Genomic DNA, 23,657 nt, shown 5'->3' with positions numbered 1-23,657 from the left:
ATGATTAGATCTGAACCCACCAGAGGACATCCAGTCCACTTGTTCTCTTGTATGGAGGGATGAGATTACAAAGCTCAGAATGAAATGAATGGGTATATTTTGGATGCCGTTAATTCTACATCTGCTCTGATGAGTGAAGATGGAGAGCTGGACGCGGTGGAAAGAAAGACTTGTTGTGAGAAGACTGCAATAAAAAAAAAAAAAAGCCTCGGGCTGAAAGCTTGTGGAGATGTAAACGAGAAGAAAACACTACTGCTGCTGCTGCTGCTGCTGTTGTTGTTGTTGAAAGTACAATTCTGGTTTGATTTGCATTGCTTTTATTTCAGTGAGTGGAACAATTGCCATGACCCCTGGGCCTATAAAATCTGCTCAAAACCTATAATAACATTTTGCTAAAATGCATGAACATAAGGCTGCTGCGAAAAATTCCTGAAAACTCAGCTTTTAAACAATGCATTTTTAAAAACAGAATAATGGAAAGAAAAATACTCTAAAACTGAGACAGACATCATCTCTCATCATCAGATGTAAGATTCAAAGGCTTATAAGCTAATGGCGCATGGGGCTGTCCCATGAACTTGATGCATATATCAGGGAACAAACCTCAAGTCTGTCAAGGTGGCTATGTGTCCGTGTGTGTCCGTGTGTGTGTATGCACGTGTTGTGGAACGTGGCAGGGATTGGTGGTGGTCGGTGGGTGTTGCTGTACGTCACCTCTGCTCTCCCTGGGGATAAAGTAATAATATTCCTCCACCAGCCTGAATAGATACAGCCTGAGGGCTCAGACAATACATGGAAACAACAATTCACACGCACACCAACTTGAAATAGCTATAAACCAACAGCCGCCCACTCTGTCCTCACTAAACCAGGGTTGTAACATTAGTCTGCACCAACAGCCAGTTAATCACATACACGCGCGCAATATCAATTTGTGGAGCACAAGCACAGTGCAGTAATAAATATGTAAATAACCCCACAGCTTGTGTGTGTATCTGTGTGTGTGTGCACTATAGGAAACAAATAGTACCCAGGAGGAAAATAGGTGTAAGCTTTTATGTCATTCTGTGCTGCGATGACACACACACACACACACAGACTGACTTATCTATCACAGCAACTTCGAACAAATGGGCCAACAAATACAAATGGATCAATTGGAAAACAGTGCAGCCCACTTCCCGCCACCCTGTGAACACAGACACACAGTATCCATGACTGTGACCGTGGGCTGGGATGGGGGGTGCCTGTCATTGTCCTGTAAGGGGATATCGGAGCTGATGTTGGCGACTTATCCACACTCTTCATAATCCATTGTGTGTGTGATTGTGTGTGTATGTGTGTAGCCGACCAGGCCTGGTGTTGTTGATAAGGGCTGAGGGCTTAGTCCTCAGTCACAGGGACACACTCAGAGCATTAATGAGCCCACAGCACAGAGGAGAGCCTCAGCCAAAAAGGTCTTTATCAGGCACTGGAGCCAGTGTGTGTGCATGTGTGTGCGTGTGTAATAGCAAAAGAGGGAATGGGGGAGAGTCCCTGGGTGTTGTTTTTTTATTTTTTATTTTTTTTAAACACTGCACAGTATTTTTGGTATTGACGATCAAACGCTCTCTCCCTCTGCGCACACAGCCATGCTAGTGGATATAGTCTGAAGGTGAGGCTGGAGGTTGAGATGCAACACACAGCAGTAGTGTCTGAGAGGCCACATCCATCACATAGACAGCTTAAACTCAGAGAGAGTATATGTGCATGTGTGTGTGTGACATGTGAAGTTAGTTAGTTAGGTATTAGTGGATACCTTTGATTTTTCCAAAGCCAAGCAACACAGTGACTGAATGACAGAGCGTTATATTGGTTGTCAACATAAGGCCATGGACAAACGTCAGAAACGACATGGAGACATGGACAAACTGACAGGAGACAGGAGAAGGCAGGGTGACGTAGGTTGCAAAGAGGAAATGTCTGCAACAGGCTATTTCCCTTAACACAAGTACAACAAGAAGCAATGCGCACATCAAAGTATTCACAAAGACAGCAGCAAAATACACTCACCTATGCTCAACGCTGCAGAAAACAGTTGTCAACTCGAACTTTTTGATAAATGGCTTTTCTTCTACTCTTCTTCTGATTTGTTATGTTTCAGTAACCAGGAGGCACGGCTTTCATCTGTGAGAAGGTACAAAGCAAAAAGAGGAAAGATGGTGACACCAGGAGGTGTGATATATGGTGTCTTTTAAGCACCTGAATTTTGTTTATCATTTTCCTTTGAATTATTAAGTGCCATCAAGAAATCAATCAAACAGTGAGAAAATCACTCCGTCAACCAAAGAGAGACAGATGAAAGGGAAACGGGCCGAGTGAAAGTGGAGAGTGGTTTTGAAGTATTGCAGGTTTAGGACTGTGCATTAAGAATTTAAGGGATCTAAGTGATGCTGGTTTGAGATTGCAGCAACAGAGGGGTTCACTCATCGGTACAGTGATACTGTTTCTTGGCAGGGGGGCAACTGCTGAGTTGTGTGTAACATTTGACAGTGGGGGATGTTTCTCAGATATACGCACGCGGGAGGAGGAAGAAGAACAAAAACAGTGGGGGACAGACAGAATTTCAGTGAGAAAAAAAAAATCTACCTTAAAGTAACCAAAGCGCTTTTAGTAAACATTGCCATGAAAGTGGGTCACATTGAGTTACGTAACAATCTAACATCAAATCCTTTAACACGATTTGTTTCAGCGTATGAAATCTGGCCACAGATGACAGATTCAGCACAATATCTTTCAGCTTATTATGTACGTCTATATTTGTGGATTATTTATTTCCCAAGTTTGTTTTCTTTTGGACGTTTCCATTGATTTGTTTTCTCTGATGTGGAGATCTCATTTAAAGATACAAAGAACCTGTTCCAATAGTCATGGATGGATGAACTGATGCATGGATAGATGAATGGATGGATGGATGGATGATTTTTTTTCTAAACATGAACATAAATGTTTAAACAACCTTACAAGAGTTGCTTAAATAAAGTTATTATTATTTTTACAAAAGAAGTGGAAGTGGACGTGATATAATCCACTGGTTTGTCGATTACTGTCTTGAAGCCTCACGTTGTTGGCTGTTACCATGTTGTTTTTTTGTGAGCCATATATGGACAGAAGAGTGCAGCTGGAGAGGCGTTGATGCGTTGATCTCACTAACAGTTTGCCCAAACAATATCAACATGTCAGTCATTAGCCACACGCAGTAGCACATCCTGCTTTACTCCAAATGTGATCATAATTTACTAGATGAATATCACACTGTGCTGAGAAAGACTTGAAACTATCAATGAATACCAAAAATGGAAAAGGTTTACTCAGGTGATAAATCACGTGATGATTTCCTCATACTTCCATTAAATCAGACTTCTATTTGCAACATCCAGATCCATGAAGCAAACACACAATGGTAAGGGGGGCTTTGTAGGCTGAAAGAGTAGGTTTCATAACTTCCTGGGTGTGTCTAATCAGGGTGACAGGCTATGTGTGGGTAAGGTGAAGTAATTTGAGGTAAAACCAAGCTGCAAATTCGAGGACTGAAAAATGAAGCAAACAAAATCACTAATGTCCTCATTTCTGTGCAGGACAACTTTTATGTAACTGTTAATTATATCATGGCTTAAATGTATGTATAATTTTGGGGATGGCTGCTTTGATCAACAAGTGCTGTCACATGCAGCGATCTATCTGACAGGGTGTCACCTACCTGCCTTTAAAACGGCTCTTAAGGAAACCTATGGTTGTATCCATCTTTATATGCGGTCGATGGAAAGTGGAAGTCAAATGAAAATTGAGGAAAAACTCAAGCAGGTTCTGCACAAAACAACCAAATGACATTGAAAACTAACTGAATAAATAACACACAATGCACCAGGTTTATATGAGAACAAATTCATAACTACACGAGGGATGAAACTGATGAGGGCAGCATGAGAATCTCTTGTGGAGGACATCTGCTCTGCCTGATTCATAACAGACCCATATTACAAAACCTGCATACAGAAAGCACAAAAACACATACGCTCACATAACATGTCTGGTTCCTTAAACAGTATGTGTCTGCTTCCAAAGGCCTCGAGTAATAGCAGTCATTACTGCGACCAAGCAACATGAGCACACACTCGTACGCGCACATTGTCCAGCAGGTTATTACAGTGGCAGTGTAGCTTATTACCCAGCCTCAGCACCACTCAATTATTCAGCCGGAGTCCACAGGGAAAGGAAAGCAGCTCAGTGTGCTACTTACAATATGCCTAAGTAGGCCAAAGAGGCTGACTAAAGTATGACATGCAGACGCACCGCAGCTTCACCGCGCAGACCGTAGCAACTGGGAACTCCAGTAACGGATGACATATTTCAGGAGCTGCTTTAGAGTCTCAGTGCATGTGTGCTTGTATTACTCCTGGTGTGGGGAAATCTGTGTACACAGTCACGTTGGAGGGACGTGTTTTTGTCCATTTATGGATAGAAGGTCATTCAATTTTATGGCAACGATTTGGTTTGAAAATTGGTAGTCACAGTCAACACAACTGGTGAACAGGTACAGTCGCAGGAAGCCAAACACGAGGGACAATGAACGTACAAAATCTCAACACGGCCCAGCTCTGACAAATCCGCCCTGCATTACTGAAAACCGGGATATTTCTTCTCACCGCATTCCTATTGATCCTCCGTAATAGTAAAAAACTGGTATATCCTCAATCATTCCTTTGCCAGGGTGCATACATTCACACACACCACAGAGGTCGATACAACCTTGCCTGATCCCCCAATAGTTTATTAAATACTTTTACAATCTTGTGCAGAAGCGCAGAGGCAGGATGCAGAGGGGCTAAGGGGAAGAGCGAGGAGGGAGCAGATCTATTTTAGAGCGAGATTAAGCAGAGCTCTGTTGAAATAGAAGCCCTGACCGACCAAGCCATGATCTGGGGACTTATTAAAGACTCTTATTAAAAGTTAAGGAAGGCCCTAAGAACCTTATACAATAAAAGCGGGGGTGAGAGAATCACACAGTTGGGGGGGGGTGATGTGTGTGGCGGGCAAAGGATTGAGTTTAAGCTCTCTTTCCTTTACGCTCTGTACTCCTATTTTACTGTTTTCACACATATACCACAAAGTCTTTGTCCCCTCTCATCTGCAGTGACTCCTCCTCACTCTCCAACCAGGTCAGCTAAATAAAGTCCACGGTTTTAGCCTAATTTCTGACAGCCTGAAGACTTCACACAAAGACAGCGTCAGCGCACAAAAACAGTTGTGCATGTGCCGGTTAGTGATTTCAGAGCAAATCCTTTTCCCTGTATTCCTCGGCTGTGTGCAGTCATTGAGCATAACACGGGCCTGATGTAGGCTGATTTGTCTTGGTGCGGTCCTGTGTAACTGCAGCCTGTCCCGTGGAGAATAGAGGGAATGCTGTTACCACCTGCTTATCGATCAGTTAAAAGATAAGGCCTGTTAGAACTAAACATTTGACACCAGGGGAAGCGTTAGCGTAAAGCTGCCTTTCTACCTTCCCTGGAACCCTGGGGATGTGGATCGAAAACCAGAGTCCATGTGTGTGTGCGTGCGTGTGTGTGTGTGTGTGATGAGAGATGATCTTAAACAGCCAGTGACAAAAAAAGAAAAAGTATAGCATATTCACATACATCTTCCTTTAACATTCAGCAATTCTCTATCCCTCTCTCTCTGTCTTAATACTACCCATTATCAGTGCTTTGTCCTTCAAACCAGAGCAGGCAGGAAGCATAATGGGAACCATGGCAACGAGACAGCAAATAGACAGCACTGCTTAGGGTGAGTGAGGATGGATGTATGGATAGATGGGGTTCTCTGAAAGGACGGCTGAAGGGGAAGGCAAAGATACGTGGGAGGGAAAAAAATATGAGTCTCAACACCCTCCCTCTTACATGCATGTCTGGATAACACGGACATACACACACAAAACACACACACACACACACACACACCAGCATGCTGTAGAACTTAATTTTCTTGGCAGATCTGCAGGACTTTGAGGCATAGTGTGAGTCTGTGTTTTGGTTTAATAAAGGCTCTGCAGGGTTTTTTTTCCCCTCACAATTTCCAACTCTCTGCTATCAAAGTTACTCATTAAACATATACAGCTCACAGAACTGAGCTGGACTCCATCCAACAGAGAGTACGCATTTATTCCCAGTCACTAATGTCCTGGCATCAAGTCTGTTTTATGAACCTTACCTTACAGCATACAGCTTTAGGTTTGCTAAAATGTTGTGCTGGTCTCCCCCCCTACCCGCCCCTCAAGCAGTAAACTGGAATTAGATTGTCAAATTTTAAACAAACGTCATGAACACAAACGTACGAGGATTAATGTGAATTTATTCTAATTTATTCCAGGCCTAATCCTTCATAATATCCCTCGTAAGTAGCTGTAAGCAGGCAGATGCACATACACAAATGCCTTCGGTTCCCTTTTCCTGAGTAGCCACCACTAAGCCTTGTCAGATTGTCTTTCTTGTTCAGACTTGGATAATAAAGCAAGAAATTAACTTTAGCTAAATATAACTTATAGCATGTTGTAGCCAAACAAACAAAACGTGTGGCATTTAACCTGAATTATGTCTTGCTATGCTAATAAACCTGCTTTGGCCAACTATATTGTAATATAGTTGAGAATGTGTTAGCTAAAAAACTGTCTTGTAACATATTGTAGTTTATCTCATCAATTTCTTTCAGTTTCTGACTAATTATCCATTTTTTGTTGTTTGCTCTTGTTTGTCAGCAACTCAATAAATGTTCGGTTTATCATGCGGTAGCTTTATACATAACAGCGTGTGTTACGTTTTAGCATTTTATTTTTCAGCCTTATAAATATGAACTTGTAGTATGTCTTAGCAAGTTTAGCTTTAAAATAATAGCTGTATAAATAATAACTTTCAGCATGTTTTAGCATGTTTAGCCTTGTAAATAATAGTATGTTTCATCATGTTTAGCTTTATAAATAATAAGTTGCAGTATGTTTTAGCATGTTAGCTGTATAAATAATAACTTGCAGTATGTTTTAGCATGCTAGCTTTATAAATGATAACTTGCAGTATGTTTTAGCATGCTGGCTTTATAAATGATAACTTGCAGTATGTTTTAGCATGCTAGCTTTATAAATAATAACTTGCAGTATATTTTAGCATGTTTAGCCTTGTAAATAATAACGTGCAGTAGGTTTTAGCATGTTTTATCTTATAAGTAATAACTTGTAGTATAATTTAGCATGCTTAGCTTCATAAAAAAAAAAATGCATGTTAGGTTTTATAAATGAAATGATGAAACATAAAATAGGCCATAATATTTTAACGTGTTCAGCCCAATCATAATTGTAAATATTCACTAAAGTTACTTAAAGTAAACGATACGTGTAGGCTACACCTGTTTATTTTCACCGTGGTCACTTACCTTGCTATGTAGCTGAATTCTTAATGCCCGAGTTCCCAAGTTGTGAAAAAAAAATAAAAAAAAATTGGATGGTAACATCATATATTGTCCTTCTGTCGTAGACTATAGAGTTTTCTTTGCGATTTTATATGTCTGAGGGAAAGGTTTCTAATCTCAAGAGAGCCTCGTCCTGTTGGCATGGCGTTGCTTCCCTACCTGGTCGTTAGCTTGCTAAACCGTTGGCTAAACAGCGTCTGCAGATGACGGTTCTGCTTGGACGCCATTTTTTATTTTTTATTTTTTCACATTATGGAAATACGAGATTGTCATAGCCAGTTTTAAATGACCTTAATCTTGCTACACTGAGTAAACTGACCTCAGTTATAATGCCAAGCTCAACCAAAACTTCAATTTGATTGGTGTAATCAGACGAATTTCAAACACCTGTGTGAATAATATGTAAGGCTGCTGCTTGAACAGTCTGATACCTTTCAGCATGAACAAAATAGTTTAAACTGAAAACTATGATCAAATGCTCCGGGACTTCAAACTGAGCTCTATTTGTGGCATACTATCAATCAAAAGGTACTTATATAGGAGGAAACTTGTAGAAAAATGTTATAATTTGCACTAAGAAACGCTCAAGTGACAGGAATATCCTGAAAGTGGTGCGTTCGTGAGCTTGGGAGGCGCTCCATTGAGCACACATCGTGTGGACGAATGAAATCAAAACTTGTTGCATCAGCGCAGAAGACGTGCTGACCAGTTGTACCTTACTCAAAGTCTAAATGCACATCTAAGCCTGTCACAGTTTATTGAATTTAACTGACACTGACTGACAGTGTTTTGGTCTGAACTCTACTCCCCCATGTCTTTCTGATGGATTCACAGGGATCACACAGGAGGTGAGAGGAAGAATATAATGCACTACTGCACTGACAGACACATAGATGGAATAACAGGATGCACGGGGGGGGGGGGTTACACCAATGGACCACTGATGGCCACCATATGTTCTGACAGGGGCTGGAACCAATTATACCAAAAATAGTCAGCTTGTATCAGTAAATAATAAGAAGGAAATGTGGCAATCTGAGCTCACAACATATTTTTAAACTTAATTTGTTGTCCTTCAGTAAACTATACTGCTGCACGTTGTTCATTTTCCCCATAGACCCATAAAAAGAACAGCATCTTAATAAGCTTACCCCAAGTTGCGACTTGACGTATGCACCCAAACACTGAAAGCAACTAGTGTCAAAGCAGCTGAGGAAGACTGATTTAAACAATTTCACCTCATCTCATCTCCACATCTTCTAGTTCCCCTCGGCTTCCGCAATCTTCCTTCCTTTCATTAAACTGCGCCCTCTCCTTCTTGAAAGACCGGGAAGAAAGCTGGTTATTCAAATTTAAATCAACACTGACAGAGAAGCAGATGTAAAAAGAGAGAGAGGGGGGTGAAGAGAGGTACAAAGCAGGTACCTGACGTTGTTAGTATTAATGTGATTCCACTGCGAGGGTTGGGATCGATGCAGTCAGATGAGGGACTGTGTTAACATCCTAATCTCTAATAGCATCAGAGCAGCCACACTATAAAACCTCTACTAGTTCAACCATGAACACACACTCACACACACACGAGCACAGATCAAGACGATAAGACAGACAAGAGGACACGAGGAGCCATTAGAGGAGGACCTGTATTGTATGCTGAAAGAGAATACCCAGATGGCCTTGATGACCCCATGTCACTGCTGTTCACACAGAAACTCAGTTTCCAGGAAAACCACGGCTCAAAGTCCATGACAAAAAAAGCCCCCTACTTATGAAATGATTTGCAGTTTTTAACGAGAAAGAGGAAGTCCAATTTAGTTTAGATTGTGTTTATTTCAGATGCAATACAATTGCTTTTTTAAAAAAAAATTACAAGCTGCACCACTGATGAAATGGTTTACACTTCCAGTTGCCAAAGTGGGCACTGTCAGAAGTGTTGTTTTATGCCTATTTGATTAATTGCACCCTCATTTTGGAATGGTCGCCCTGCAAACCAAGGCTATAGTCCTCACTGCAGTGATGCCAGTTTGATTCAAACCTGCGCCCTGTGCTGTGTGGCGACCCCTTTCTAACACCCCGTCGCTTCCTTTCTGCCCCCACTACCGCCTATCGAAATAAATAAGTAAACTGCAAAAGAATAACAAAACAGAAGTAAAATACCCAGCTTACTGGTATCTAGTAGTAAATTGAGTTGGGATTGTTTGGAAGTGTTATTTCCAAGGCCAAGAATTGTACAGCCGCTGATTTATGACTGTGGACTATAAGCAGGATATTATATAAGATAATCAAGAGAGACTTACCTAAATATACACATTATATGTACATTATATAAATATATATATACCACCCTCTTGGGGTGGTATCTGTGTCATCCTCAAGCTCGGGTCCTCTACCAGAGGCCTGGGAGTTTGAGGGTTCTGCGCAGTATCTTAGCTGTTCCTAGGACTGCGCTCTTCTGGACTGAGGCTTCTGATGTTGTTCCTGGGATCTGTTGGAGCCACTCCCCCAGTTTGAGGGTCACTGCTCTGAGTGCTCCTACTACCACGGGGACCACGCTCGCCTTGACCTTCCACATCTGCTCCAGCTGTTCTTTCAACCCTTGGTACTTTTCAACCTTTTCGTGTTCCTTCTTTCTGATGTTGGCGTCTGCTGGTATCGCCAAATCTATTATCTGTCCTTCTTCTGCTCTTTGTCTACCACCACCATGTCCGGTTGATTAGCCAGGACCTGTTTGTCAGTCTGGAAGCTGAAGTACCACAGCACCTTGGCCCTGTTGTTCTCAGCCACCTTCTGTGGTGCAGCCCATTGGGATTTGGCTACTTCTATTCCATACTGGGTACAGATGTTCCTGTACACTATTCCAGCCACTTGGTTGTGTCTCTCCATGTACACTGACCCGGCTAGCATCTTACACCTTGCTACTATGTGCTGGACCGTCTCGGAGACATCTTTGCATAGTCTGCACCTTGGATCTGATCTACTCTTGTAGATCTTGGCCTCAATGGCTCTTGTACCTAGGGCCTGTTCTTGTGCTGCCATGATCCGTCCCTTATCACTTGTTGCTCGCAACATCCTCAGTGCAATGAGCTTGTAAAGGCAGAAGAACAGATGATAAAACATTCTAAATCCAGCCATAGAGATGTTGCATAAAGGATTGTGCATAGGTTATACATTTAGTTGTGTCATTGTTATACAAGGCCTTCGGTTTGTAACTAGTCTAAAGTTGAAGTTACGGTGAGCAGAGAACACAATCAATGGTAAGGTGAGCATAGAACACAATCAATGATACAGTCAGTAGTATTTTCAGTATCAGTACAAGAGAAAAACACAAGAAAATATCATATAGAACTGAATGGAAGGTTTCAAAAAAGGATAAATGGGAATCTTGCCAGGAGAAAAAGTGCAAAAGGAGGTTACGGTGGCTAGACAATCATTACAAAATGACACCAGCTAGCTCTCTGAGGTGTATGCAGCTGTGACAGTGGCTAACAAAAATTGCTAATTTATTATCTGCATCCTTTAGAAAAGAAAACATAGATAAATTGTATAAATTGTTCCTGTTATTACAGCCTGTTATTACAGCTATTGATCATCTGTGCCAGCACAATACAATGGCAGATACAGGACACATGTGATTTTTGAAGCTTGTTTTTGATTATTTTTCGGATATGTGTTGTGTGCTGCTGAGACACAGAAAGGTTTCAAACAAAGTTAATTGCTCCTAATTTGTCTGTCTGAAAAATGCACTTGCACCGTCAAACTGTTCAAAAAATTGTCTTATATTTAATTTGGTGACTATGAGGCAAAAGAGTTGTTCAGAATCTGTGCTCACTTTCGAGCCGACAACAGTGAATATATACTATACTACAATATAGGACCTGCATCTAGTCTCCTAAAGGGGCAGGACAGCAGTGAAACCCATGCGACAAAAGCAGTGAAAGTGCACGGTCTTGTTTCTGACTTTACAGAGTGAAGCATGATTCCCGTGCTCTAGCTGTACCGTGTGACCAAGGCAGACTCTGACTCCAGCTTTAGCACTCATCAAAGCTGCACCAGACGGTGGTTAAATATGGGAGAAACAAGGACTAGTGTTATCAGCCTACTTAAATGGCACAAGACTGCGTCAGACATGAAGAACCCCAGCCTTCCTCAGCACCACGGTTTTGACCTATTTGCTAAAAATAAAATCTGAGTGCCAGGTACATTAGGTGAAAGGAACAGGAAGTGTCAGTGTTAGAAAAGTAATCATTTCGTCCAAAGCAGATAACACCCACTGCAGTTTAAGGCTGAACGTTTATTTATATTTTCATTAAGTCCCATGCTGTCAGATTTAACTACACTCACATATTTGCATTTTAAGCTCCACAAGTCACATGACCTAAAGGAGGATTTTCATTGTCTCCTGACCTGTTTGAAAAGCTTTTGCTAATCAGAGTCAGGCAGCAGCTAAAAGAATGAAGAGTCTTTGCTTCCCCGTTGCTTCAAAACATTCCAAATCTAATTTTGACTCATTAGTAAACCTCTGGAGTACCTCTGTCTCATACTGCAGACACAACCTCTGGGACTTGCATGAGTGCGTGTGTGAGACAGCATCTTTAATTACCCAGGTAACACAGCCAGATGCTCCATCACTCTGGCAATGGCAGTGATTAAAAGCAGTAAAATATTCATTTCAATCAGACACCCACATGCCACATGTATAATTAATGCGCAGCGGAAGGACACGGCAACTTTTACCACAACCACACACATGCACAGACTTCTCCATCACTGTAGTCCCTCTACACATCAATGCCAGCTGCTGCATATGTGTGTGTGTGTGTTGGGGCAGCTCTAAGAAAGGGAACGTTGGATGAGCCACTCCGAACAGCTCTCCACAGGGAGGTCAGAGGGCAGGCAGACTGCAGTCTGGGACATCATTCAGCCACCTACACAGCAGATGTGCTGGGCTGCTCTTTCACTGCCCCAACTCTCTCTGGGAGTGTTTTTGTTGTGGAAACAGCATCTCGAGTTTGCCATCTCTCAGGCGTTGTGCCTTGTCTAGTGTGGGTGCGCTGCCTTTACTGATCCTTCTTCTACTTTTCAGCGCTTCTCTATTCGTCAATACCTCAAAATACCTGTAAGCAGTTTGTCGGAGGTCTCAGAAGCGGTCTGATGTCTCTGGTGGGCGGAAGACTATACAAACACAAAAGAATCTGAGACTTGAAGTAGACATTGGATTCTTAACATACTTCCTGGAACAGATCCTGTCTGCCCAAGACTGTAGGTGCGAACACAGAGAAACCACGCAGATTGGGCTGCACCGTGTTAAAAACTGAACATCTGATTTCAATATAAATCACACCAGAAAGATTCTCTTTCACACACTTGAAATCAAATCTGCTCTTTTCTCCTGTCAATCCCCGCGGTTCCGCTTTTGTCCTGTTTTCTATTTCTGTCCTTTCAATCCATCCGACTTTGTTTTCCTTGATTAAGCCCTCTGTCGCAGTATTGTTTAGACTCCAGCGCTAGGCTACAATTACTCAGCGCAGTGTGTGTATTGTATCACACTCATTACAATTACCTCTGGGTGTGAGTGTGTCATCTGTTGCCTGCTCATGTTCCAATTTCTCTGAGTGCTGAGGAAGCTGCACCCAGCTGCTTCAGTGTGCAGCAATGTGTCCGGGAAACAGGAAGTCTCCATTATAATGAAAGCGAGGTGTACGTCTCAAAAAATACGTGAAAAATGTCAAATCGCCAGGATCAGGGAGAGAAACATTTCAGTGCGTTTCAGTTTTACTTTACCCTTGTCTTTAGCAGAATATAGTAAAAAGGCTCATACTCTTGTTCAATACACATAGACCGATGTTGTGTTCAAGAAGTGAGAATGTGTAAAGAATACAACTTTGTGTAATACTTTTCTGTAACAAGGACATTACCCTCCGACATCAGTACATCACAGGTAACAGTGTACTCATATAAAACCTACTGTCTAACTGGCGATGAGAAGGTTCGATTTGTTGTGCAGGCTGATGATTTCTGCTCATGATCCATCTGTTCATCCATACATCCAATTCACGCATCTCACAATGGAAAGAAAAAAGCTAAAATCATTGTATTTCTCCCACCCAACTTTTTATTTTTTTCCCTTGTCTCTTGCAAACAGAACACTTTCTCCTGAGATACTGATACTCAAAAAACAATAATCCATTTGCTTTTCATTTCACTCTTTTGCACAAAACTCATCACTGACCACTCACTCTAATACAGACCTACCCTGCCTGCAGTAAAACAAAGCTTCCACAGCAGCCTCTTGATTGCTGTTTTGTAAGCTGATGGAGGCTCAGCACTTAAAAAGCATGACACAAATAATACAATTTATCCACAGTGCAATGCCACATCAGTAGTATTTGGATTTCACAGTGTAACGAAGTGTATTATTTTATTTCGGCGCACACATGAAAGATTACCAAGATCTGAACCGTAACTGCCCTCCTCCCCCCACTATGCGGCTGCTACCGCAGGCTGTTGCTGTAAATACAAATGTTTTCTCAGTCAACTCGCCTTGTTAAATAAGATTTTACAAAATCCCATGAAAGATTTCTCAAAGCTTGACGCTTGATATTGGCATTCTTGTGCAGAAGTCTGTGTTTTAAAAAGCTGCAAACAACCCGGCATAAATTTACACCAATAAGTCCCTCAGGCTAGAAAATGCATAAAGTGCTGTGTGTGTGTGTTGCATGAGAATGCAGTAGTCGTAATGAGAATGTAGATGTCCTCTGCCTTCCATGGACGCAGCCTCCAACATGCACACGTAAGTGCTTACCGTCGTCTCTTGCCATGTGTCAATGAATAATGCACATATTAATCTACCGATGTATGGAAGCTCTACTAATTAAATCAGTATCTCCTCATTCAAGGTTATCTTATTAATATGGCCTCTTTGTAGTCACTAGGCGTGGATACAATTCTCTGTTTATTTCTGCTGACTTTTTACTTTTATCATTCCAGTCACTTCTTTTCACGCGCCCACCCTCCATGTTAGCAGCGCCCAGATCAGCCAGAAGGAGTCTCTGTCAGTCATGTTTGTGGAAGGAAGTTTGTGAAGATTTAACACTGCTGTCAGCTGGTGCTTTGCACTGTGGGCTGGGTTCCTTCCCCTGCAGAGTAGCAGCTTCAGAGGCTGCTACAACCGTCTCTGAAGCTACAGCTGGAGCTGGGCCTTTACTTAACCGATCCACATTTGAGGAAAGAGGATGTGTAGTTTGAGCGAGCAGAGCTGCAGGCAGTCCCGCAGGGAAAGAGGCGGGGCTGTGGGGCAGGTGTGGCTTACGTGCCCTCTGTTGCCCTTCTCTCCCCTGGTCTTTGGCATTTTCCAGCAACAGCCGGACGCTCTTGGAGAAGACAACGCGAGGGTCAGTATCAGGCAGAGCCGGGCAGACACAACTATCCCTCAACTCCAGAGCCTGGTGGAGACAGCAAAGGACAGACACACAGACACTTAAGATACGTCCCTACAGCAACAGTGAAGAAAATAATACCATTCACCATTCAATCAAAGCTAAATGCCTTAATAATATAAATAGCTTTACACAAACAACATTATTCTACAATACAATTGTGTATATTTTATGAGTCAGTACCTGGTGGTAGTGTTAAGTACATCCAGATGTGCTATCAGCTGTGGAGGCTAATGTCAAACACCCACACATTTAATAAATGTTTCCAATTTTTATCATTATATCATTTGATTTCATATAACATATCATACTTGCACATTTTATTTCATCCAGTGTTCTCAAGAGCAGCTCAGCTTTCAGCCAATCACGTACCCCTGGACTCTCTAGAGCTAGCTTGATCAACAGCTACTGCAGTGATAGCCAGTTAGCTCCCTTTAGGCAGAGCAAAAGCAGTGACTATTTACATGGTCAAAATATACAGGTATTTTTGAGAAAGACAATGTTCTTACAGAGCTTTATACAAGGCTAATAAAAGTGAGTACTCCTGTAATATTCCCTCCTCCATGCAGCTGTGGATACATCAACTAATGTGCAACTTAAGGGCCGTGGCTCACTAAGCTGGTGGTTGGCCATTCACTGGTGTTAGGCCATCACTGAGTGTCAGTGACTCTAGTTTTTGATGTGTGTCCCACACTGTTGGTACTAGTTGGATCTCTGATGTGGGCTTTTCAGATGATTCAGCACGTTGCTGAACCAGAGAAACTAATGTGACCGAAGCAAGCAAACACAAGTCAAGATGGTAGACACAGAAGGCTCGTATAGTTTTTCACCTTCATCTCATCTGATCATTGCACACATAACATGTTCATCTGGTTCAATTAAAAGTAGGGCCAGCATTGTACACGGGTCTGGAGCTCTTCCTAGCTTCCAAGCTAAATAAACGATGAATACAGACTACTGCCACCTGCTGGTATAGTAACTTATTTCTTTTCACATAGACACGATGGTTGTGGTTCAAGTCCAACTTTTTGGTCCAGATATAGTAGTCATCTAATGTCAGTTTGTTGTGTCCATACACTTAAACTTGGTTGACCATGTGAATAAAAAAGGGTCAGTGTTGGATATTTACGCTCATTCAATTCCAGTTGACATCCACATCATACTTAGATATTTTAAATGTAAATGTGTTTCTTCAGAACAGAAAAGTAGGCATTTCATTTGGGGATTCATGGGGATAATGCTGAAGTTGCAAACTGCTGTATAAACCCCAACTGCATTTTACACTGTAGAAGCTGCTGCTGCATAAACACAGTAAAAAGTAAATACCATTGACCACTGTGTGACAATACAACGTTCCACTGGAAAACGTTTGGACCTGGTATTCGTGTGGATGTTACCAGACATGTACCACCCACCTAGACCAGACCAGGCACCCCCACCCCATAGCAATGACACTCCTTGATGGCAGCAGCCATCCCCAACAGGATGCAGCCTGACACAGGCGCACACACAAAAACAGTTTAGGAAACAACTCAAAAACTGGAACACGCCTGATCCACAGAGGCCCCTCCCCTCAACCCACTCTGTTGCCAGACACCACAGGACACCCTCTGAAGACCCATGTCCATTCTCTGATGAGTCACAACTGTTTTGGAGGCACAAGGGAGACCTACACAATATTAGGAAGGTGGTCATAATGTTATGCCTGATCGATGTATAAAGCTGCACAAGCTAACAACCTACAGTAGCAGAGATACAGTGTTTGTCTAGACTAATGTAGGAGGCCAATGTAACAATAATAGAGTCATGACAGAAGCTTGCCTAAAAATATGAGTAAACATATTACAGGAGGCAACTTCTCTATATTTCAGACAAACAGAGCTGGTAGAAACTAACCACAATCGCATCCCAGCAGCTAAATCCATTCTCTCTACATTGTCTCACACACCCACACACACTCCCCAACTCATTAATCTCTCACTTAGAATCACCTACAAGACTGAGCACACGCGCGTACTTGGCTTCCCACTCAACAGGCTCTCGCTCTCATGCTACCAGTGGACTTAATGCGCTTTGCTTAAGGATGATGAGCGCACTCGTGGAGGTGGAGAGCGCCCAGAAGAGTCGGGTTAAGTAGCTTGAGGCTGTCACCCCTTGCAAGGTTAAAAACATCACATTATGCATCGCTTTCACCTGACTGAGCTCAGCTGTTAACTGGCTCATCTGCGCTAGTTCCAACGGATGCTGGAATCAGAGAGTTTTCTCGACGTTTGCACGCACAGGCTGATTGATCCCCAAACAACGGTGTTCATCACTTCACTGCCTGCGGCTACGGCCTGGCCTCGACAACGCCTGCTGCTAGAGGTCAATCTGCCACGCAGGGATGTGATGTAATACACGTGCACATGCATCGGACAGGCACATACTCATCGACACAGGCACCTGATCGTCAATTAGTGGTTTACCCATCTGTTCCGTCTTCTGTGCTTGGGGCATCTGACAGTGTACCAACAGTTCAAGTGACTCTCAAGGTTAAATTCACTGCTGCCTCGATATAATGTGAATCTCTCTCTCTTTTTGTGTCTCAGATACGCACACGAATGTTGTAAGGACTGTTGCCCCTTCCCACAGAAGCTGCTGTCTTAACTGCATGTTGATTTCCTTCTTGCCTTAAGAAACGATTGATTGCCTCGCCACTGTTTCATGCACAGTGTGTGAACCTGTGAGACTGAGCTGCTAATGCGGGACTGTTTTCTCCCAGGTCTTCAATTCAAAGCCGACAAAATATTTAGTTAAGCAGGCATCCAGGCTCTGGTACAGCAGAGCCTTCCTCTCTGGCCTGCTCTCCATGTCTGCAGGTGGATATACATCTCTCCAGACGCTTCATTACATTAAGACTGTGTCCAACAGCACCTAAAGCTAAACTATTTCTCCTAAACAACTGATTAGTTGTTTCATCTTTTACTTTACAAATACGTGAATAAAAAATATAATATGCGGGAATCAATCAAGTAACTAATCATTGTGTGCGTCTGTACCTCTGGTATAAGACGGTCCATCTGAGTGAATCTGTTCCTGTGTGACGGGTGTGTGGATAGCCACTCAGGGATAGTGGGCTCTCCTGTCAGTTGGTCTCTGATTTCCATTTGCTGCCAGAATACAGGGGCTGCTCGCACATCTGCACACGCCTGGTAAGGACATACACACACTTCATGGAAACAGGAAAAGACACACAGATACACATGCACAACGTGGCATCCCTCCGTCCTGAGCCCAGATGAAAATCCTTACTGGCCACTAATGTTGAGTTTAGTTTGGCTTGTCAACAGTGCCCCCTAGTGTCCTGCAGTAAGAGTACAATAATTCTATAAAGATAAAAGTCCTTAATGACATCAAAAAGAACCAGTGGCCTTTAGTATTGTCACATTTAATCAAACTAGCAGAAGAAAACTTCGAGAATTTTTGTACCTTTTATCGGTCAAGTTCTGAAAATGCTGGATCATACATTTCCCACAGTACGTCTCATAGCTCCTTTCATATGGGATAAATATCATGCTATAATTCTAAATGGGGAAAAAAAATGTTTCGAAAGGTTTTGAACCTTGAAATCTGACAGTGTAATTAAGCTTTGGTTTTGGCAATGTCTGGAAAGGCTGAAAAAAATGATTTCAAACTTGACAGCGGCTGGATATCACTGACATTTCAAGCTTTCAAAAACACTCAAAACAGGACAAAACCACAATGAAAACAAGAAGCAATTTTTTTTAAAGCATCTTCAGAGTGAATGTTGTATACCTTAGCAGCCATCTGCAATCCTACTTGATCAGCCTCTGCCTCCAGTTTCCGGCTGTAGGGACGCCTGAACATCAGCTAAGAGAGAGCGAGAGAGGGGGTTTATGTGAAAGCGTGTAAAAACTAGATTCCTGCACACGTTTCTCACATAAAGTCTGTACTTTTCAAATACGTACTCACTCGAAATCATTTTCACACTGGAGGTTTTTCTTTAATAGTCTGTACCTGCATATATTTTCGAATGATGAATAGTAATGTCTCACCTCTGTAAGCTTTTCCTGTACCCACTGTCCCAGCACGGCCAGGCTGTCTCGAGGACATATTACCCAGATGGCCGTCAGCAGAATAAGAGACAGGAGGTCCACGACATGAGACAGACTGGCCTGCTCTGCCTGAAGAGGGGGAACAACGTGGAATGAAAAGGAGAAGGTGACAAAGGAGAAAAGGAAAGAGGGAGGGAGAGTAAAGGGTTGGGGCGCAAAAGCAGGAGGATAACACAGGGAGAGAAAAATAGATGTAAAAAGTTTCTGGGAGGTGAATGAGGCATCTGGAACATATCGATTGTTCCCATCTATTTTAGTGGAACGTTTATGCTGTAACAGATTTAGGGGTTTTAACAGCCAATCCAATAGAGCACACCTACTGGGTAATACCGAGCCCATCGATGCTCATTCCCTTCATCTAATTAAAATCTCCTTCAAGCATTTCCTCCGAGGACATTTAAAGTGTGGAAATACCCACAACTTCATTAGACACTTTTTAGAGCGGGAGTAGGCTTTTATAGCTGGAGAAAAAAACAGCCATCTGCGGAGAATTAATAAAGCGCAGCAGTGCCTGAGGTCGAAGGGACTTTGGTCATCACAGCGCAGACAGGATTAGTGAGTGTTTGGAGGTGATTGTCAGCGAGTCTTTTAACAACAGCTGATGCAACAACACAGCAACTCATGCCCCTTCAGCTAATATTATTCTTCAGAGACAGGCTGGGGGTGGAGATGGTGACTAGTCAGGAGTGTATAATGCGGGATATACAGTACAATGCACCTGTAGGAGGTCGACATGCATATTTTACAACCATATGCGGGAGAGACCCGAAGACCTCCAGCTGGAACTTTATGTGCCACGTAGTTGTGAATGACTAAAGTTTTGCTCTTGAACATTATTTGAACTTTAAGTGCTTTCAGTGACTCATCCTCATGCACAGGAAGCTCTGCTACTGATCAGTTAATCCTCTCAAATGTCAGCATACAGCATCAGTCTCAGGAACTAGACAGGATTCCATTAATGCTGCACTAAACTGTGTATCGGTGCGTTATTTAAGCAGAACAGTCTGGATTTAATGAACATAAAAAGACTGTTGTAAATAATAACTATATAATATATTATATAAAAGTTTGCCTATTATTGCCTAAAATTTTACGAAGTAGATTAACAATATGTAATAGGGGTGGGAATCTCTTGGCACCTCACGATTCGATTCGATTCCGATTCAGAGGTCAACGATTCGATTCTAAAACGATTATCGATTAATCGATTATCGATTAATCGATTTATTTTTTTATTTTTATTTTTTTTAATGTACATTTCCATGCGTGACTTTAAATTTTGTGATATATATATATATATATACACACACACACACACATATTTTAGTTTGGTCAGATTCTTAAATATGAGTTTGCTACTCAGAATTTGCAAATCATTTCCTACTATTGTGTTGATCATTAGAGAAAGAAAAACAGATGAATTACCTTCTCTAATTTTTTTTAGAATTTACCTTACAAACGGTGAAAGTCTTGTCGATCTTTCCTCCATCCTCAAAAAATCCAAAATGCTGCCATACATCAGCTTTTAAAGAAGCCGGTGCAAGTCTTATGGGTCTACCGCTCGCTGTTGCAGCCATTTTATCGCCGCATGTAAACAACTCGCACGTGTGTTAAGTGCGCATGCGCGTATAGCAGAGAATCAGCAGGCCAGAGAGGAGAGTTTTCTGTTGAGCTCCGCAGCAGGCGCACAGAATATTGCAGCGGGCGAACTAATTAAAAATTTTAATTTTAAAATTCCGATTATGAACTTATTTGAATCGAGACAGAATCGATAGAATCGAAATAAATCGGAGAATCGATTTTTTTTCCCACCCCTAATATGTAACAAGGTCACTAAAACAAACTCCTGAAGAACATGAACCGTGAAAGACTGATGACTGACTTTCAGTCAATTTGACTTTCAATGGTGACATAATAAGAGGTAAAAACAATGCATAATATCACAACAGCATCTGCTGAAGCCCACATACTTACAGAGTGTCCCAGTAAAGCGTGAGCCATCTCATGTCCCAGGACAACAGTGAGCTGGTGAATATCTGCCACAGCTTCCAGCATCCCCATAAACACAAACACTTCTCCGTTCTACACAAGGAAAAACATACACAAGTATGAGCCAAGAGACAACACTACAACACAACTAACAGTAAGGGTTCTGACTTTGTTTTACTCACTGGTAGGACAAAGGCATTGGTTTCGGGACTTTTCACCACATGAACAGTCCAGGTGAAGTCAGAAACACCAGGGATGTCGTTGTTCCTTTGTGCCAGGTGGTGCACCAACAGCTCCACCGCCTTGTGATGAGGGTCAGTGGCTGGTAGCAGCTGCTCTGCAAACTCCTCCATATACTGAAACAGAGAAAGAAACATTTAAGGAAGAATTTAATTTGCCTCACGGCAACATTTTCTCCATCTTCATCCGTTTAACTACGTCTCATCTTACTTGTGACCGTTTTCTTTTGGTTTTCTATTTACAGTGCCCTACATCCCATCTCACCGCCTTTGAGGTCAGAGCTGCCAGCTCCATGTAGTTCTCTCTGCTGAACACCAGGAGGCGGGTCCGTTCCGTCACTGGGGTCTCATCCAGGTGGGTTAGGAGGAGAAGAGCCACAGTCGCCATAGCAATGATCACACCCGCAGCCAGATGCCAGCGCCGCTGCCTGGCCCATTGGCGCATGAGCTGCCGGCGGTTGTCTGGCAGAGCCACCCACCACTTCCTTATACTCCTGCACACAGAGTCAAGACACAAGGTCGACTGCATTTCCTTACACTGTGGAGCTCGCAACAGTCTCTGTGATGGCATTTGTTAAGGAGCCCTGTGTTTGACACCATTACATTCACTTTATTTCAATGGTTCATTAGGACCAGTTAATTAAAAGCAGTTAATTAAAAAAAGTAAACATAGAGACAGTTTAGAGAGTAATTTATTTGTTGTTCTTATTTAAATGATACTGTCAATATACTTGTTGATAATGCAATTAGGAATGTGTTTATTATTCAATTATACATTAAGTATAATGTGTTGTGCCTAAAAGCAGTTATTACATTCTTCGATTTATATGCATTATTTAATATGTACTACTTTTTAAGAATTGTCAAGCTTTCTTTATGGCACAGACAGACTCTACATATACTGATATTTGAGTGTATTTAATGTGTATTAATTACGATATATGACTGATCACACACATCAGTCAGGCATAAGATTATGACCACCTTCCTAATATTGTGTAGGTCTCCCTTGTGCCTCCAAAACAGTTGTGACTCATCAGAGAATGGACACGGGTCTTCTGAGGGTGTCCTGTGGTGTCTGGCAACAGGATGTTGTTAGTGGGGGCCTTAGGGTCCTATGGGTTGAGGGGAGGGGCCTCTGTGGATCAGGCTTGTTCCAGTGCATCCCACAGAAAGTTGATCAGTTTGGGATCTAGTGAATTTGGAGGCCAGGTCAACACCTTGTGCTGTTCTTCATGTTTCTTTTGAGTTGTTCCTAAACTGTTTTTGTGTGTGTGTGTCTGTGTCAGGCTGCATCCTGCTGGGGATGGCTGCTGCCATCAAGGAGTGTCATTGCTATGGGGTAGGGGTGCCTGGTCTGGTCTAGGTGGGTGGTACATGTCCAAGTAACATCCACATGAATGACAGGTCCAAAAGTTTCCCAGCAGAACATTGTATTGTCACAAGATGGTCAATGTTATTTACTTCTCCTCGCAGTGGTTTGTTTAGATAGATAGATAGATAGATAGATAGCATTTATGCTGATTTGAACTTAAGACCATAATAATACAACAACTTGAGGCTCCTACCTGCCTAGGATTATAGCCAGGAGCTTCTGCAGAGGTTTGAGTACCATCCAAATGAGGGGGGCAGGCAGGGCCCTGAGCCGGGCTGAAGTGTGGAAGTGTTGAGTCAGGACAGGACCACGGGGATGAAGTAAAGAGGCTTTGGGACAAATCTGGACACACACCGTCCGTCCATTGCTACACAACAAAGAGGCTGGTCTAGTCGGAGTAGCTCTCAGGTGGACAGTTGTTGTGTGACAGCTGACCTGAGAGGACACAGAGCATGTCTTCTTCTTCGCAGGACAACCAGATTGTTTGCATAGCTTGAGGTTCCGTATCAGATGTCCAGAAAGAGAACAGAAGCGAGCTCCTTTTAAAAGGCTACCACAAAGCAAAGCCATTTCTCTTTTAAGGTAACACTCACAGGTTCATTCACAGACAGACGAAACAGCTGTCGCCACGGCTGATTATTATTTGAGAGACCTAGAAATGTTAGTCTCAAAAGGAGAAGTTAGTTTCATGTCGACCTGTCAATGTCATCGCTAATGGTGGACGCTACCTACAAGTAACCTTGGTTACCACTGTCCAGCGGCGGTTGACTAAAACGTTTGCTCCAGTTAAAGTGTTGGGTTTAAAACGCCATTACTCGTTGAGATAAATCATTTTACTGCCCCGCAACGCGAAAAGTTCAGAAGACAAACAGCGAATTGCTTCATTTGTAAGGTCCTGCCTCTTTAATGATTCCCTCTAGAAACAACATGCGGACGAACGTTCCGGACACAAAGCGTCCCGCCAAAAATGAAAACTTACACAAATCAAAAAAAATTTATGGATCTCCAG

The 23,657-nt window shown here is 42.4% G+C and overlaps 1 protein-coding gene across 1 annotated transcript; it reads right to left on the bottom strand.

Annotated features, from left to right (window-relative positions):
* Positions 1-13,547: 13,547 nt before the first annotated feature.
* On the bottom strand, positions 13,548-23,632 carry oma1 (OMA1 zinc metallopeptidase). Its single transcript, XM_084549139.1, has 8 exons — positions 22,842-23,632; positions 21,539-21,767; positions 21,217-21,390; positions 21,020-21,127; positions 18,986-19,114; positions 18,726-18,800; positions 17,969-18,118; positions 13,548-14,936 (listed from the first exon to the last, which is right to left on the bottom strand). Exons 1-8 carry the CDS (start codon positions 23,216-23,218, stop codon positions 14,547-14,549), a joined length of 1,632 nt encoding a protein of 543 aa, XP_084405265.1. The 5' UTR covers positions 23,219-23,632; the 3' UTR covers positions 13,548-14,546.
* Between the last annotated feature and the right edge of the window lie 25 nt (positions 23,633-23,657).

The sequence above is a fragment of the Chelon labrosus genome (genome assembly GCF_963514085.1).
Source record: "Chelon labrosus genome assembly, chromosome: 7".
NCBI classification, from domain to species: domain Eukaryota; kingdom Metazoa; phylum Chordata; class Actinopteri; order Mugiliformes; family Mugilidae; genus Chelon; species Chelon labrosus.
Note: the sequence above shows the minus strand (reverse complement) of the source record. Positions and strands in the feature narration are given on the sequence as shown.

Coding starts and splice junctions, on each gene's coding strand:
- oma1 (XM_084549139.1), bottom strand. CDS start 23,218: ATGGCTTTGCTTTGTGGTAGCCTTTTAAAAGGAGCTCGCTTCTGTTCT. Junction 21,391..21,538: donor CAGCTCTGACCTCAAAGGCG/GTGAGATGGGAT, acceptor TCTCTGTTTCAG/TATATGGAGGAGTTTGCAGA. Junction 21,128..21,216: donor CCAATGCCTTTGTCCTACCA/GTGAGTAAAACA, acceptor TTCCTTGTGTAG/AACGGAGAAGTGTTTGTGTT.